The 14,111-nt window shown below is 41.7% G+C and overlaps 1 protein-coding gene across 6 annotated transcripts in view; it reads right to left on the bottom strand.

The window, feature by feature from the left end:
• add3a (adducin 3 (gamma) a) overlaps nucleotides 1–14,111 on the bottom strand; it is a 92,557-nt gene that overhangs the window by 30,196 nt on the left and 48,250 nt on the right. For 4 of the 6 annotated variants that reach the window (XM_046408008.1, XM_046407997.1, XM_046408036.1 and 1 more), the window contains one exon: nucleotides 558–803. In XM_046408008.1, the coding sequence (XP_046263964.1) occupies nucleotides 558–752 (195 nt within the window). In that variant the 5' untranslated portion in view covers nucleotides 753–803. Of the gene's footprint in view, nucleotides 1–557; nucleotides 804–6,535; nucleotides 7,000–14,111 lie in introns of those variants that run through there. The other 2 variants (XM_046408018.1, XM_046408005.1) reach the window with 2 other exon arrangements.

Below are 14,111 nucleotides of genomic sequence, written 5' to 3'. Positions count from 1 at the left end.
CAAAGTTCAGCTCAGCTTGATGGTGTCATGACTTTTCTGTGTAGAACCTTGGACAAAAGTCTTATATCTCTGATCAACATGCTCTAGAGAAAATATGCTGCGATCAATCTCATGTTCCTTTGAGGACTCTCTAAGCTCTATGCAATGTACATTACACATGAAAAACTCGTATCCACCTGTTTCATTTACCTAAGGGGCTCTTTACTGTGTGTAGTATTGTAGTAAACCTACACTCCTACAACAGCAGCACAGCCAAATCACTTTCTGTTTGATTGTAAACTGATCTTGCTATTATATTTTTTTACTGTATTCTGCACCAACCATTTTAGAAGTTTACCAATTGTCAGCAGTAGGTCTTGCTTTCCTTGAGACATTGTTCCCTCAGTAAGCAACTGCATGCATTACCCTAATTTTGAAACCTAAAACTAAAACGTCTCTACTACCCCAGTCCACTGTAGCCACAAGAAATGTGCTATGTCATCATGTTTGAGATTCTACTCTGCAGGAGTGAATATTCTCTGGATAAGACATGTCCTCTTTTTCCTCCTTTGACTTACGGGGCTCTGTAAGATCTGTGTGACACGTTTCTTCTGCTCCAGGACGTTGAAGTCCTGCCGAAGGTCAGGCGACATGTTCCTGGCCCTGATGTACTCTGGATCATTGACATCGACCCGGTCAAAGTAGCGCTCCTTAGTCCCTCCGCTGGGCGGGGGAGGAGTTGTCACCACCCCCTGATGATTGTTTGCACTCATGTCTGCTTCACCTCACTCGTTGTTTTCTATGGCTGCCGCTGCGACTCTCACCTGAGAAGAACAGAACAGAGACGTGGACGGATTAGAACACAGATCATATCACATCATTTGATATGATCTATACATCAAGTTGGATGTTTACGTCGATGTTTTAAAGTATTTCACAGTAAGACGCTTGGGACAATGTGGTATGCAAATAATGTGAAAAGAAAAGATTTTCATGGTGGCTTATTCCTACCAAAACAAGTATTCCCTGATGGGCACACTACTAATGTTTAATATTTATCTGTCCTCCTATGGGTCTGAGTTATATTATTGTCTTTCTATCTAACGCAAGTAGTTACCCAACGCAGTCCAAAAAAATAATAACAAACCCAATGAAAATCATCTGGCATAAGCCAATCCAATTTGCTGACAAATAACTGACAAATATAATAATGATTTGTCTGCCATTCATTCACACCACATGCTCATCAGACAGGAAAAGGGTGGCGCCGTGATTGGACACAAAAGAGGTGAAGCTCTATGGTTTGACGCAAATAACAAGCTGCTGCATTGCTCCTACAGTAGAGGTTTGTTCCATAAACACAATGTGTCACGAATGCACGTAGGTATTAGTCAGGTCACACTGACACAACTTACGAGGAGGTCAGGAGCAGTTTTGTTTGAACCTCCACTCACTCCCAGTGTTCATTCTCAGGTCAGCTGGCATGACAATAAGTGTTTTGCAGGATACAGGAATTGTTACAGTAAAAGCAACAAGTGTGACTGACCCTCTCAGTGCTTTGCTGTCATGCCAAGGGACACAACCAATTGATGCAAAAGGAAATACATTTGAAAATGTTTCAAAGTACTATTTGTGCATGAAAAAAACTGACTTTGTGAATTTTAGAAGAATTTGACAGTAAAGCAAATGTCATCCAAGACAGCACACACAAATGTGCAGTAGTAGTGCAGTAGACAAAAAAGCCCCATCAAATACTACACATATTTAAAAAATCTTGGAATCCTTCACTCAGCCAAAGATGAAGTGAAGACAGCAAACATGATTATCATTATATATACGAACACTTATATAGAACACTTGACAGTGACCAAATTTTCCACCAATTTGTTTAGCTACCCTGAAAACTATCTGGCAAAAGCATAACCTCCTTGGTAGATGTAAAAAGATGAATTTACGGCAAAAGACTGACACACAGACTGCATTTTCCAGGATTCCTAGCAACACTGCTGCTGCTGTAGTCGCCAATGACAGGCTGGTGGTGCATTAGGGAGAGGAGGGGCTTATGGGAGCTCTAACCAGATGGTGTCTTGGCTTGAAGAGCAGAGGAATGAGAGAGAGCGCAAGGACAAGTTTAAGAAAGGCATCCCGCTGCTTTCCGTCTTTAAAAGCCCAGTGGTCATCCGACAGCAGGAGGATCAAAATTTAGGGGGTTAAGCTGCCAGAAGTGACTCCTTCTCCCTTTATAACCTTTTCTGCTGTTATCTCTGTGTGATGGGAAACATGGGGGCTGGAGAGGTGATTTGGTGCGCACATGCCACTAAGCTACTCACTCGGGTCAAATGCCACTTAGAAAGATGTTTGAGATTACCCGAGTGACACACAGCTCAGTGTGTAAGTCATACTGAGACCAAATAAACAGTGAGATATAAGAAATCCCTTTGGGTGGATGAACGTGTACCATGACATGCTGTGTTTTTACTCTTCTTCCATAACTACACATCTTCACTCGTTCCCATGGAAAAAAACCACTGAGTTAAGATTTGAGCATTTAAGGTATCGCTACTGTTCCAATTTAAATATGCAAAACAGTCAGCAACAGCAGTCGGCACTTCCTTTCCAAAGGGTTACCAGTGACAACAATTAAATTCTCCAATATGTGACATTATGAGAAAGCAGTTATTCCAGTTATCCATTTACTCAGACCACAGTAGTGGTAGCTGAATGTATTTAGCGCTGGATTTTCCTGCATTAAATTTTCCCAATTGGGAAATTGAACTTGTATCTCTGTCACAGCCTTTTTATGTAGATGATATTTGTGTGTTTCACTTACAAGTTTTAGGAAATAGAGGGGGGGTACACAGAAATGTACACCTCTAATGTGACAACGATTTGCCTCAGAAATCATATACCAATATCCATGTCATGTGTGAAACCAAAGAATCCACAGGAACATGGGAAACCTCTTGTTTTCTATCTGGTCCCACTACTAAAGCTTATACTGTGAAAACGAATAAAAGCGCCCCAAAAGAATCTTCTTTAATTGAAGGCAGCTGGGCAGAACGGAGTTATGTAATCTGATATTGAATTCATCCTCCTGCTCACCTGCATTTCTCTGTTTACTGTGTAGTTGTGCACAGGACAGGCCAGCATACAGCTGCAAAACGATGGGTTGGTGATGTCTTTGCTTCAGGATTAAATTCCTTTGCTTCGTGTAATGAAGCAAAGGAATTTGCTACAGTACACAAGTGTGAATGAAAAGGGTATACAATCCTCAGAAACCCATCTGAGGAGCTGTGATTGACAGTAGAAGCTCGTGTCTGAAATTTGCTGAATGAGTGGAATTCTGTGCGGCCGAATGCAACAGCTGTAGCCTCACCAAAATAAAGTCACACACCCCCCTCAGAGCACTAAACGCTGCCTCTCCCCTCCCTTTGCTCACGCACATACACCAGTACAACATCCCATCCCTGCTCTGTCACAAGACACACAAACTCCAGCAGTCCCCAGCATGAGCTCCCCCCTCCCTCCGCCTCTGTCAATAGATCATTGTCTCTGTCCAGAACCCCCCTCTGTCTGGTCTCATCCAGAGAGATCGACGGTTGGGAGCTGTGGGAGGGAGTGAGTAGGGAGCGGTGGTCGTTTTTGTGTGCGTGTGCATGTGAGAGTGTATACACCTGGTGTGAGTGAGAATTAAATCTGATCCTGGCATTACAGCATCAAAGTTTATAATTCAAATTTCACGCTTAGTGGCAGATGCTCCCTTGTGATTCGTTTAAACACTCCCTGAGTGAAGCACACTGAAGTTTCACAGCAATGCCAGGAGTTTGGATTGAGTTCACTGACCGACCAGAAATCTGAGACAAAATTGCCCTTAAGAGATATTTCAGTGGAGGACAGCGCTGCATTGTAATTGATTTAAGCTCCATTAGTCTGTGGCAGATAGACGAGGCAGGCTGTGTTTACCGAAGGGCGCTAGACTGCGACCGCAGCCCGAGGCAAGGTGACCACAACCTCTCACCCCGTGACCTGTGGGGACCCTCGTTCCCTCCCTCCATGTTCAGCAGCTCTGCAGACATAAGCTGTCTTCATCAGTTAAGCTGCCCGTGAAAACTTTCTCAACTATAAACAATTATTTTAAGAGTGCTATAAAACTAATTACTGCTATAAACCTTGATAGGTTTAACGTGTTTTGTTTAACGTGCGAGGAGTTACATGATGAATGGCCCTTAACCTTGTAACAATAGGCTGTTATTGCAGGAGAGGGCGAGATATAAAACACTCTGCGGGTTTTTCTGTTTAAAAGTCAATAAATTACATTAGAGTTGAGATGAAACTACATTCTATTGAAGCTGCTATGAATGTTTATTATGGGCCAATCTTACAATTATCATTTTTTAATTATTAGGTCTATAAAATGTAAGAAAAAAAAGACAAAAAATTGATAATCCCACTTCCAATTAAGCAATTGTGGCTCGTTTGTCCGACTGTCCAAAGCCCAAAGATAATCAGTTTCGGTGAGAGTAGTTATCAAAACAGCTGCAGAAGTACTTTCTGTTGATCAGCTAACTGACATATCTGTACCAACATCTGGTTATTGTGCTGTACTCATCTACCAACATGAACCAGCACTGCTGTGCTTTAAAGGAAAATGTTTGCATGCTGCATGTGAGAAAAACGCAAAATTAAATAAAAAATAAATATTTAGAGCTGCAACTAATAATTATTTTCTGTATCTATTAATCTGCTGACTATTTTCTTAACTTACTGAGTTACTAATATTGAACAAGGCCCACTATAATATCCCTCTGCCCAAAGTGACTAGGGGTCCGTCTGACCAACAGTCCTAAACCCTAATAGATCCAGTTTACTATAATGAATGGCAAAGATAAACCAAATCATCCCTGTTGAGAAGCTGTAACAGGTCCATTTTTGCTTGAAAACTGAATAAAACACAATAGTCCCCAATGATTTTTCTTTCAACGCACTAAATGACTAATTGAATGCAGCTCTGAGAACATCAGCACAAACAAGCCACTGAGTAACTTAAAAATGTGTCATGCGAAACCTCAGTGAAGTCGTACTGATGCACGACTGCAGTCCAATCCAAACCAAGAAACAAAAACTTATTTTTATTTGATAGAAGTAGTCCCACCCTTCATCTCTATTATGTAAGCTTACTGTATAGCTCTAAGACACAGTGCTCACCCATAATGCCTCGGTGGTTCTCTGACATTTGGAGCTGGAGCACAGCCAGTGGCCCAGACACCACACAAATCTCCATTTTCATCTTCATCTGATGACAGCCAGCTAATCTGCAAACCTACGTCTCCCCATGTATCTGCAACTCCATCTCTCCGCCTCGCCCCGTCTCTCTGGTTTGCTCCACGTCGCTCCATCCCTCCTATCTCTGTCCATCATTTTCTCTCTGACTTTATCTCACAATTGACTTTTTATTTTATGTGCTTGAAAACTTTGCACAAGATGACAATACAAGTGTAGTTTGTACAACAAACGAAAACAGTGTCACAATAATGCTGACTAGCACTACAGGCAGTGAAGCACAAATACACTGGATAAGACCCCCCCCCACACACACCCCTTATCTTTATCCTGCCTGGGGGAAGCTTCAAAGCGTGGCTGCTTGCGTCTCTCTGAGCTGTCACCCTTAAAAATAGACACACCACCAGTTGGGTTGGGTTACAACCCCAATGGCAACAATACCAGGAAATAATCCGTACGTCTTCTAATTATATCCACACACACTGTAAATGGCACACACACGCACACTAAAAAGACCTGCACACAAGTGCAGGCACCTCATACACACAAACAGAGGAGTAGGTGTGTCTAAACATGCCTGCCTGACAGATCGAGCAGTGAAACTGGAGAACTGTGAGCTAAATGCTCAGCAGCTTACAGATCCTCCAGCAGCTTTACTATGAGACAGAGGAAACTCTTCTTCTGAGGCCACCAACGTGCCAGCAGTCAGTGTTCCTCTGTGGAACTGACACATGCAGTGGGCGGTTGTTGTTTGGGGTGTTGGTTTCTTGTGCAGCTTCATTTCAGAGCAGCATTTGGATCTTGTGCTGGTTATGACACACTAAAAAAATTAAAGGGATTTTTTTTTTACAAACATTTCATATAAGTTCTTCAGTTGTACATCATATGATTTTCTTTTCAAGAAACGTATGTTGAAGGATGATTCTTGTTGCTGCAGTGACCTGAAAATACCCAAATGGGTCTTCCTTCGCATACAGCCTCTACTGCTAATCTTTCCCGGTGCTCACATTCACTGCACTGTTTCTGCCAAGTGTGTTTATAGTGCAGGAGTGTGTGTGTGCATGTGTGTGTGCATGTGCCCAAGGAACCATACTAACATGGAATTCCCCTAAAACTACAAGATCATTTTATGGAGGGCAATCTAGACTCATGCTTTGGCGGCTGGTAGGAAACAAACAAAAACTAAAGACATTCTGGACTGTCCTGATATATATATATGTAATGTGGTGTATTGACACAAACCAGCACATAAACAAATAAGCCAAGTCCAACCAACCTTGTATTTTCTCCTTGGTCAGTGAATGGGAGAGAACAGGCAGTAGTAGTAGGCAGCTGAGGCAAAACACATGTCTCTGTTTTTCAGTGTTCGCTGTTTGCGCTCAAATCCCAACACTGAGTCCCAGGGAGAAGCCAGAGAAGACGAGAGAGAGACAGAAAAAAAAGCGGGATATAAAAGTGAGAGCGATCAGAAAACCGGTCGGTTCACTTGTCCATCCATATTTTCCGTGTAGATGCTGTTTGATCGAGCTGCCGGCAGACAGCAGATTCTCTCAGGATCCTGTGGGCTCTGCTTCAAGGCGTTTATCAGAGAGACAGAGAAGTATCAACAGCTGTGAGTGTGTATGTGAGAGGATATATGTGTGTGTGTGCCCTCGGCAAATGAGGGTGTGTGTTTGTGTGGAAAAGAAGCTAAAGAGACCACGTGATGCAGCCTTAATCCCCCGCCCACTGGCTAGAAATGCACACACGCACACACACACACACACAGGCTTCTAGACCAATCAGAGTTCAGGCTCACACACACTAATCACCCCTCCTCCTCCCTCGCCTGCACTCTCTCTCTCTCTCTCTCTCTCTCATCCATTCACTCTCTGGTCTCTCTGTCTCTCTCTTTCTCCCACATTCCACTACACCCCCCCCCTTCGTTCTATCTCTTTATGTCCTTCATTCACACCCCTACTACCCTGCCATCCCTCTGGGTGACTGTACTAAAGGTCAGCATTTATGAGTTTGTCTGGCAGCAGTGTAACTGCAGCAACACAACCACAATTGTCTTTAAAATCACTTGAGCCCCTTCAGAATCAGTCTTTAAATTTCAATTATCTGGCTCTCTAAACCCACTATTTAATACCATGTCTTAAAAAAGAGCAGTGGACATCATCAAAACTAAGGTTTTAAAATGAAAACATCACAGATCAGGGGTCTGTTGCTCCCATCTATGTTTCTAATGATGTCTGTTGATTGACTCTCACCAACACTGTAACTACCAATCAACTTATATCTTTCTCTTTTACAGTACATTCCCAAATGACACTTCAAAAATAAAACTAATTTCTTCATTCTTCTTGCTCACTCTGTACTGAGACGTGGTGCAAATGTGGGAACGAAATGATGGTTAAGCCACCAGTAATAAAACAAATATTTTTATGGTTGTGATCTATTTTTATTATAGGGCAAATGTATACAAAAATCATAAAAATGAAAATGATAACATTGAGGATTATTCCAATGAACAATGTTCATATTCAGTGTTTCGCATCAGAGAAAACTCTTCAAACGTGCAAAACAAATGCTTTATTAATTCATTTTGTTAATTCCAAATTTCATGTCATGGTGTTTTAAGTTTCAATTTGGGACTGTCCAATGGAGTTAAAGCAATTCCTGAGATTAACGGGTAAAAACAGCGTGAGTACGAAAGTCACTTCAGGACGTACACTCAGGACAGGAGAGTTTCTCCACCGAAAAACTGAACCCACCCAAATGAAGAAGAAGCTGAGCTGCAGACGACTGAAGCATCAGAGAAACACAATTCATAAGTTAAATGTAGAAGACAAAAAAACAATCCTTCGTTTGGCTTTGCAGTTTGATTGTCACAGTATTAAACTTCACCTCAACTGAAAAGACAGACTGTACACACGTGTGATAAATACGCTGAAGAGTACTTTCACTTTAATTTCAATTAGTTAATAACATCTGAATGTCTGACTTCAGTATATGCAGGAAATAGGCACTCTCTTTTCTGTCTCAGAGTAACAAACGGTGCTCATATGTTAATTATGAAGGACGAAGGTAAAGTAAGATTCAGTTTTAACTGAACTGTCTTGTTAAAGCATGTCACTATATCACTTTGAGATGAAACTTAATCATAAAACATAACTGAATTTATGCTCGTAGACCTGCAGGTTTTAGTGCCAAAGGTTTATGGCTAAGAACTTTCCGGGTAATAAAGAGCGATAGTGCACACCGATTGGCTTTCGCCTGAGAGCACAGAAGATAAGAAGTTCTTGTTTATGGCTGCCAGTCGTCAGAAACTGTAACAACTGACGCCAAACCAAACCCATCTTGATGATCTGCACTGAAACCTGCCAAAAACTTGCCACAAACCCCTGCTTTGTTTTATGAAATCTGAATCAGGATGTGATATTCTGATATCAGTTTGACTATGCAGTAATACAAAGTTGTGTTTTACAAGTAGCCAAAACGCAAGTGTGAAATATGACACACCATGAAAAGGATACAATGTTGGTGAGCTAGCGTTCAGGTGTGTGTGGTACAGTCTCTCAGTCGCCCTGAGTCGACAGTTAAATTGAGAGGAACTCTTGACTGACAGTTCAACACAGGAGGCAGTTAACACCTCAGACGTTAACCTGTAACACAGCGTTACCGTGGCAACAAAACAGTTTGAAACCACATCTGGCAGCCGTTATACTAAAATATGACATGTCCTTGATTTGAGGAAATTCTATATTCTGACATATTGTGATTTACTGTATGTACTGTTTTACTGGATACCAAGAGTTCCCAGTATAAAGTAGATAAAACATTATAGGAATAACTCATTATAATATACGGTAATATTCAGTACAATGGGTTTGCATTACTGTATCGTGCGTTATCTTTGCCAGGCTACAACATCAATGGCATCTGATCACATTCGTCACTGCAATGACTTTTTGTTAGAAGCGCAGACCCACACACACACCATGTTCCACAGACATGCACAGGCCTGCTGGCCATGTAAAACACAGTCTAAACAGCATCACATGCAAGTAGAGGAAGTCAGTGCCGTGTTACCTTCAGGGCTCTGCAGCTGGTTCGTACCAACAAACAAGAGCTATCATCCTGCAGTCACCACATAACCTACCGTCTTAAGGCACAAACTTTGTCCGATACATAAAGAACAATAATATGCTCTTGGAAATCACTGCTAGTGTATGAAACTGCAATATAAACATTGCTTACAGAGAATACCCGTATTAAGTAGGTTGTTAGTAGTAGTTTATTTGTCTTTATATCAGAATGAGAACCATCCTTTGCAGCATCGTCTTTTGGTGCCGTACATGCGCAGGGATTTGTCTTGGTGGAGAAACAGTACAGCAGAATGATGCAGCAAGTCTGCAGATTTCCAATCAAATGCTGACAGAGCAATATTTTTTTTTTCAGCAGTTTGAGTGAAGGTAACCTGATCAATAAAACCTGTAGCCTTACTGATTGATTGGAATCAACAACTGCACCTGCAACTGTTTTTCTATCATGGACTCCAAAGGCATAACCTTTCACTTTCGGATTCAATATGTGATTTTTCATTTCCAGGCTCAGCTACAGATTGTTACTGTAATTATTTTATAGGGTTTTTCTGTGTTGTCCAGCCCTGTGCCTGCACACAGGTCTCATCTGCAGTGCAGTGAACATACCAAGTACAGACTGGCATAGAAAAAGAGACTGATCTCCCTCCACCAACACCACCAGCACACCTCCTCCTGGATATCAGTGCATCACTCAGCACTTTATGCCCAACTCCTCTCCACACACACACACACACACACACACACACACACACACACACACACACACACACACACACACAGTCACTGCCAGGTCTGACTCAGGGAGACAGAGCTCCACACACACTCCAGTATTGCATGCTGCCAGTCTCGTACACGGACTTTAAGCGGTGCAGGAAGTGCATGAAGATATTTTGGCATAACACTAGCATGTTACTGCTGTTCATGTCCTGTAGAGTTACTAAAACCTGTGGTTAGACAACAAAAGCATTTCACTGACCAATCATTTCACTTTGATGAGGCTGATTTATAACAGCCACAACATCTGGACTGTAAATCTCTGCACACCATCTGAAGTTACAAAACTAACCAAGGAATTTATCTGTCAAAATTTGAATAAAAAAAGAAAATATATATATATATATGACTATGAACGCAAAGAGGGCTGAAGGAAAGGGAGCTGGGACAGTCCCAGGACAGTGTCCATGCATCTGTGTCTCACTGGTTGACAACAGCAGGCTTCTTTCTTAGCAATAGCTAATCATGACCCTGGAGAAACCCAAATTACTGTTATTGCTTTAGGCTGACTCATGTGACACATTACAGACAAGGTTAAACTCAATGCATGCTTGATACTCTGACATCTCAACGCAACTGTTATCAAGTCTGATGATTAATGAGTCTTCTGCACAACACAGTGATCTTAAGTAATCCCATATCTGGGCTGAAGTCATCCTCTCCTTGACCCCTGTGATAAGCTCTAGACAAAAACAAAACACAGCACAGGAGAAGACCTGAGTGTCGCTGGTATCTATTTAGCGCATCAACGTTCTGTCATCGTTTCCCACCAAACGCCAAACAGTAACAGGAGAGCGGCGAGGGGGAACGTTCACTGATGCTAACTGTTCAGGAATGTACAAACAGTTGAGCTCATTATAGGGACCTCTGAGTTTCTTTCCCAAGAACAGAAAAAAAACAGCCAACTGGTGTTGGAGACCCCATGGTGGGAAACTGACAGATGTGGTAATGCTTACAAAAATAAAACTCATGTGGTTTATGGTGGTGAGGCAAACCCACTGACATAAGAGAAGTATTTTTTCGCAGAGTTTGTTTTGACTACATTTACTTCAAACGGCATTCGCTCACATGACAGGGAGGTCAAGTTGAACCTGGGGGACAATACAGAGCCACACGACGGCCTCTAAAATAACTCTTGGTAACAGCTTGTCAGTTCACATAGAACATCATGGTTGCATCGTGAGTCGAAAGATTCAGGACAAGTAACCCTACAGTGCAGATCAAGACGTTTACATCTGCTAAGGAGGATGTCAACCTCACCTGGAGATTTTCATCCATGTTACTGGACTTTCAGAATGAAAACTGGGTTTTTAAAAAAAACATGCATCTCTTCTAGATGGCAAATTTTGCAGAAAGGTGATGAGCTGTGATAAAGCTGCTTCAAACAGCGGATGTTGTGCGATAACAAACGGCATACAGTGACAGCAGATCTGTGCAGGGCGATGTGGGAAGCTTTAGTTGATCATTTTCACCCCGCAGGGCAAAAAAAAAAAGTTCAGTATCGCATCACCTTGTGTACACACACAAACATGCACACCCACACACAGAGTAAACCTGTAAAGCTGTCACTCCTCTGTTTATCCGGCTCTTAACAGCCTGTCTAGTTTTACGCTTGCATAGGAGTGATCCTAAGTAGCCTCTAATCCATGTTTGAGAGGTAAAGAGGCATTTAGAGTGCAGCTAATGTTTAACGCACTGAGACGTGTTCAGATTCACTTCCTGGAGCGCTCAGTGGGAACAATGCTGTCACTGTCCGGGCAGCTGTGTTATTCAGCAAGGAGAAACAGTGCACATGCACACACGTGCACAAGCACACACACACACACACACACACACACGCCATTACAGAGATGTACTTGAGCATGACAGGGTGAAGTCTACGTCCAGGTTCAGGTAGAGACACAGAAGAGAGCGAGTGTGTGGCTGTATTTTAAGGAGTTGTTATTCCTTAATTTCCTCCGTTGACTGAGATGACAAAAGGACCACTGCCCAGTTGTCGCCATGGTTAGAGGTATTATTCCTGGTCAAGCTGATTGCTCAGGAAGTTAAATGTTGGTCTGTAGGAAATTTAGGGAATAAATAGGTTTTTTCCTGAACTGACAGATAATAATTAGAACCCAAAGCTTACTACGACTCCCCTGTTAAGGCTTAATGTCTCTTCACTCTTTGTTACTGAAGCTTGACACTGATATTTTAGGTATGACTGCACTATTTTACCGGGATGTACACACTGGTTGCTGAAAGAATAAAACACATGGACCAACCAGCACAGTGGTTCCTAGTATTAAAATCTAAATAATAAATGTAATATTTTGAGTTATGTGCCTCATCAGATCTTTTGACACAATCTTTTGTGTCTTGACGCCAGCCATGAACAACAACATGCCTAAATACATGTGACTTTTCCAGTCTTTCTTGTGAAAAGGTGGATGTCACTGAATGGATTGAGACAGGCTTCTCTTTGATTCTCAAGGTGGGGTTCATTCAGGTGCACTGTAACGTCCTGTGTTATATAAGGTCATAGACCCATTCTAAATAGAGCCTGCCATATCTGTCTACTGCTGTCACCCTCATAACAGTCTCAGCATATCACATAACCTCATACACACATACCTTTTCCACTCCCTGTTGACAGAATACCATACACACCTTGGGTCTATAGAAAAGGGGGAGAAAATATCACAAATGCAGGTCTTCATATTTTTACGTTTAGCAGGTTTTCATGTTGCCACTCACTGCATTAATGTTCATTTTACGTCATTTTACTTTTATTTTCTGCAGGAACCAAGGGTACAAATGTTGTCACGTTTTAGTCCTAAATAGCCAGATACACTTTGAAGCAAAACTATAGCAAAACTAACTATTAAAATTATAAATGAATGTGGGGCATCTTAGAAGTTCAAAGTAGACATTTCATTGTTGAAGCTGGCTAACTTGACTCTTCAATGAAACTGTGACATGAAAGCCGTAGTATTGTGACCCACAAAAACTTTCAGGAAACAAAAAGGTGCTTTGTAGCTTCACATCCTACAGGCCAATTCCTCTGAATCAAAGGCGTGAAAGGACAGGATCAGCCACTTTCATCTTTGGCTCTGACCAGCACAGTGCGCAGAGCATGAAAGAAGCCAACCTGGAGAATGTGTGTGCATGAGTGTCTCTGTGTGTGATTGCATGTCCTAAGTCCAAACACAGTAAGTAGTATCAGACAATACTGTTTATCAGTGAAAAGTAATTTGTTATGACCCCCTTAATTAGCCATTCAAAATGCGCTGGTTATGGTGTGTGTGTGTGTGTGTATGGCGTTCCTGTAAAAAAGCTGAAGCAGGAGCAGTTAAGTTTGAAAAGAGTTTCACATTTGTACTTACTACAAGCTTCATCTCCATCAAAAGGTCATTAAAGCGGTAAGTTCAAATGGCTGACACAACAGAGCTTTATCCACTCATCGTACCGTTGACGTGTCACAAACTTGGGCTAAAATGTCCATCACAATAACAGGGTGCTTTTTCGATATGACTGCATATCATGGTATGGAAATTTATTACAATGATTAGACCTAATGTAACGAATAACTACACTTCACAACAAGATTACACTGCAGTTTAGTATGTGTTAATGAACTGTTCTCACCCAGCCTTATCAGAAACACGATGAGCTCCTTCTACAGCAGCCAGGAGACATTTAGCTTAGCTTAGCATCAACATAGAAACAGACCGTCTGGCTTTGCCCAAAGGTAATACCTTAATAAACTAAATAACAAGTTTTATCTCTCGATTGATACGTCCACAAAAGTGTATGCCACAGTTTTTTTACAAGGTAAATATGCTATACTGTTTAAACACTTTCATATTTTTTCCAGGAGGTAGTGAGCATTAAAGGTGTTGGTGGTAAATTGTTTAATGCATGGACAGAGTCATGCTATGAAGGTTAAAGGTTACAGTCAGGTGTACTTGTACAGCACACTGCAAAACTGGAAACAGATCATTTATGTTG

The sequence above is a fragment of the Scatophagus argus genome, chromosome 2 (assembly GCF_020382885.2).
Source record: "Scatophagus argus isolate fScaArg1 chromosome 2, fScaArg1.pri, whole genome shotgun sequence".
NCBI lineage: Eukaryota > Metazoa > Chordata > Actinopteri > Scatophagidae > Scatophagus > Scatophagus argus.
This window is presented reverse-complemented; position numbering and strand designations above follow the sequence as displayed.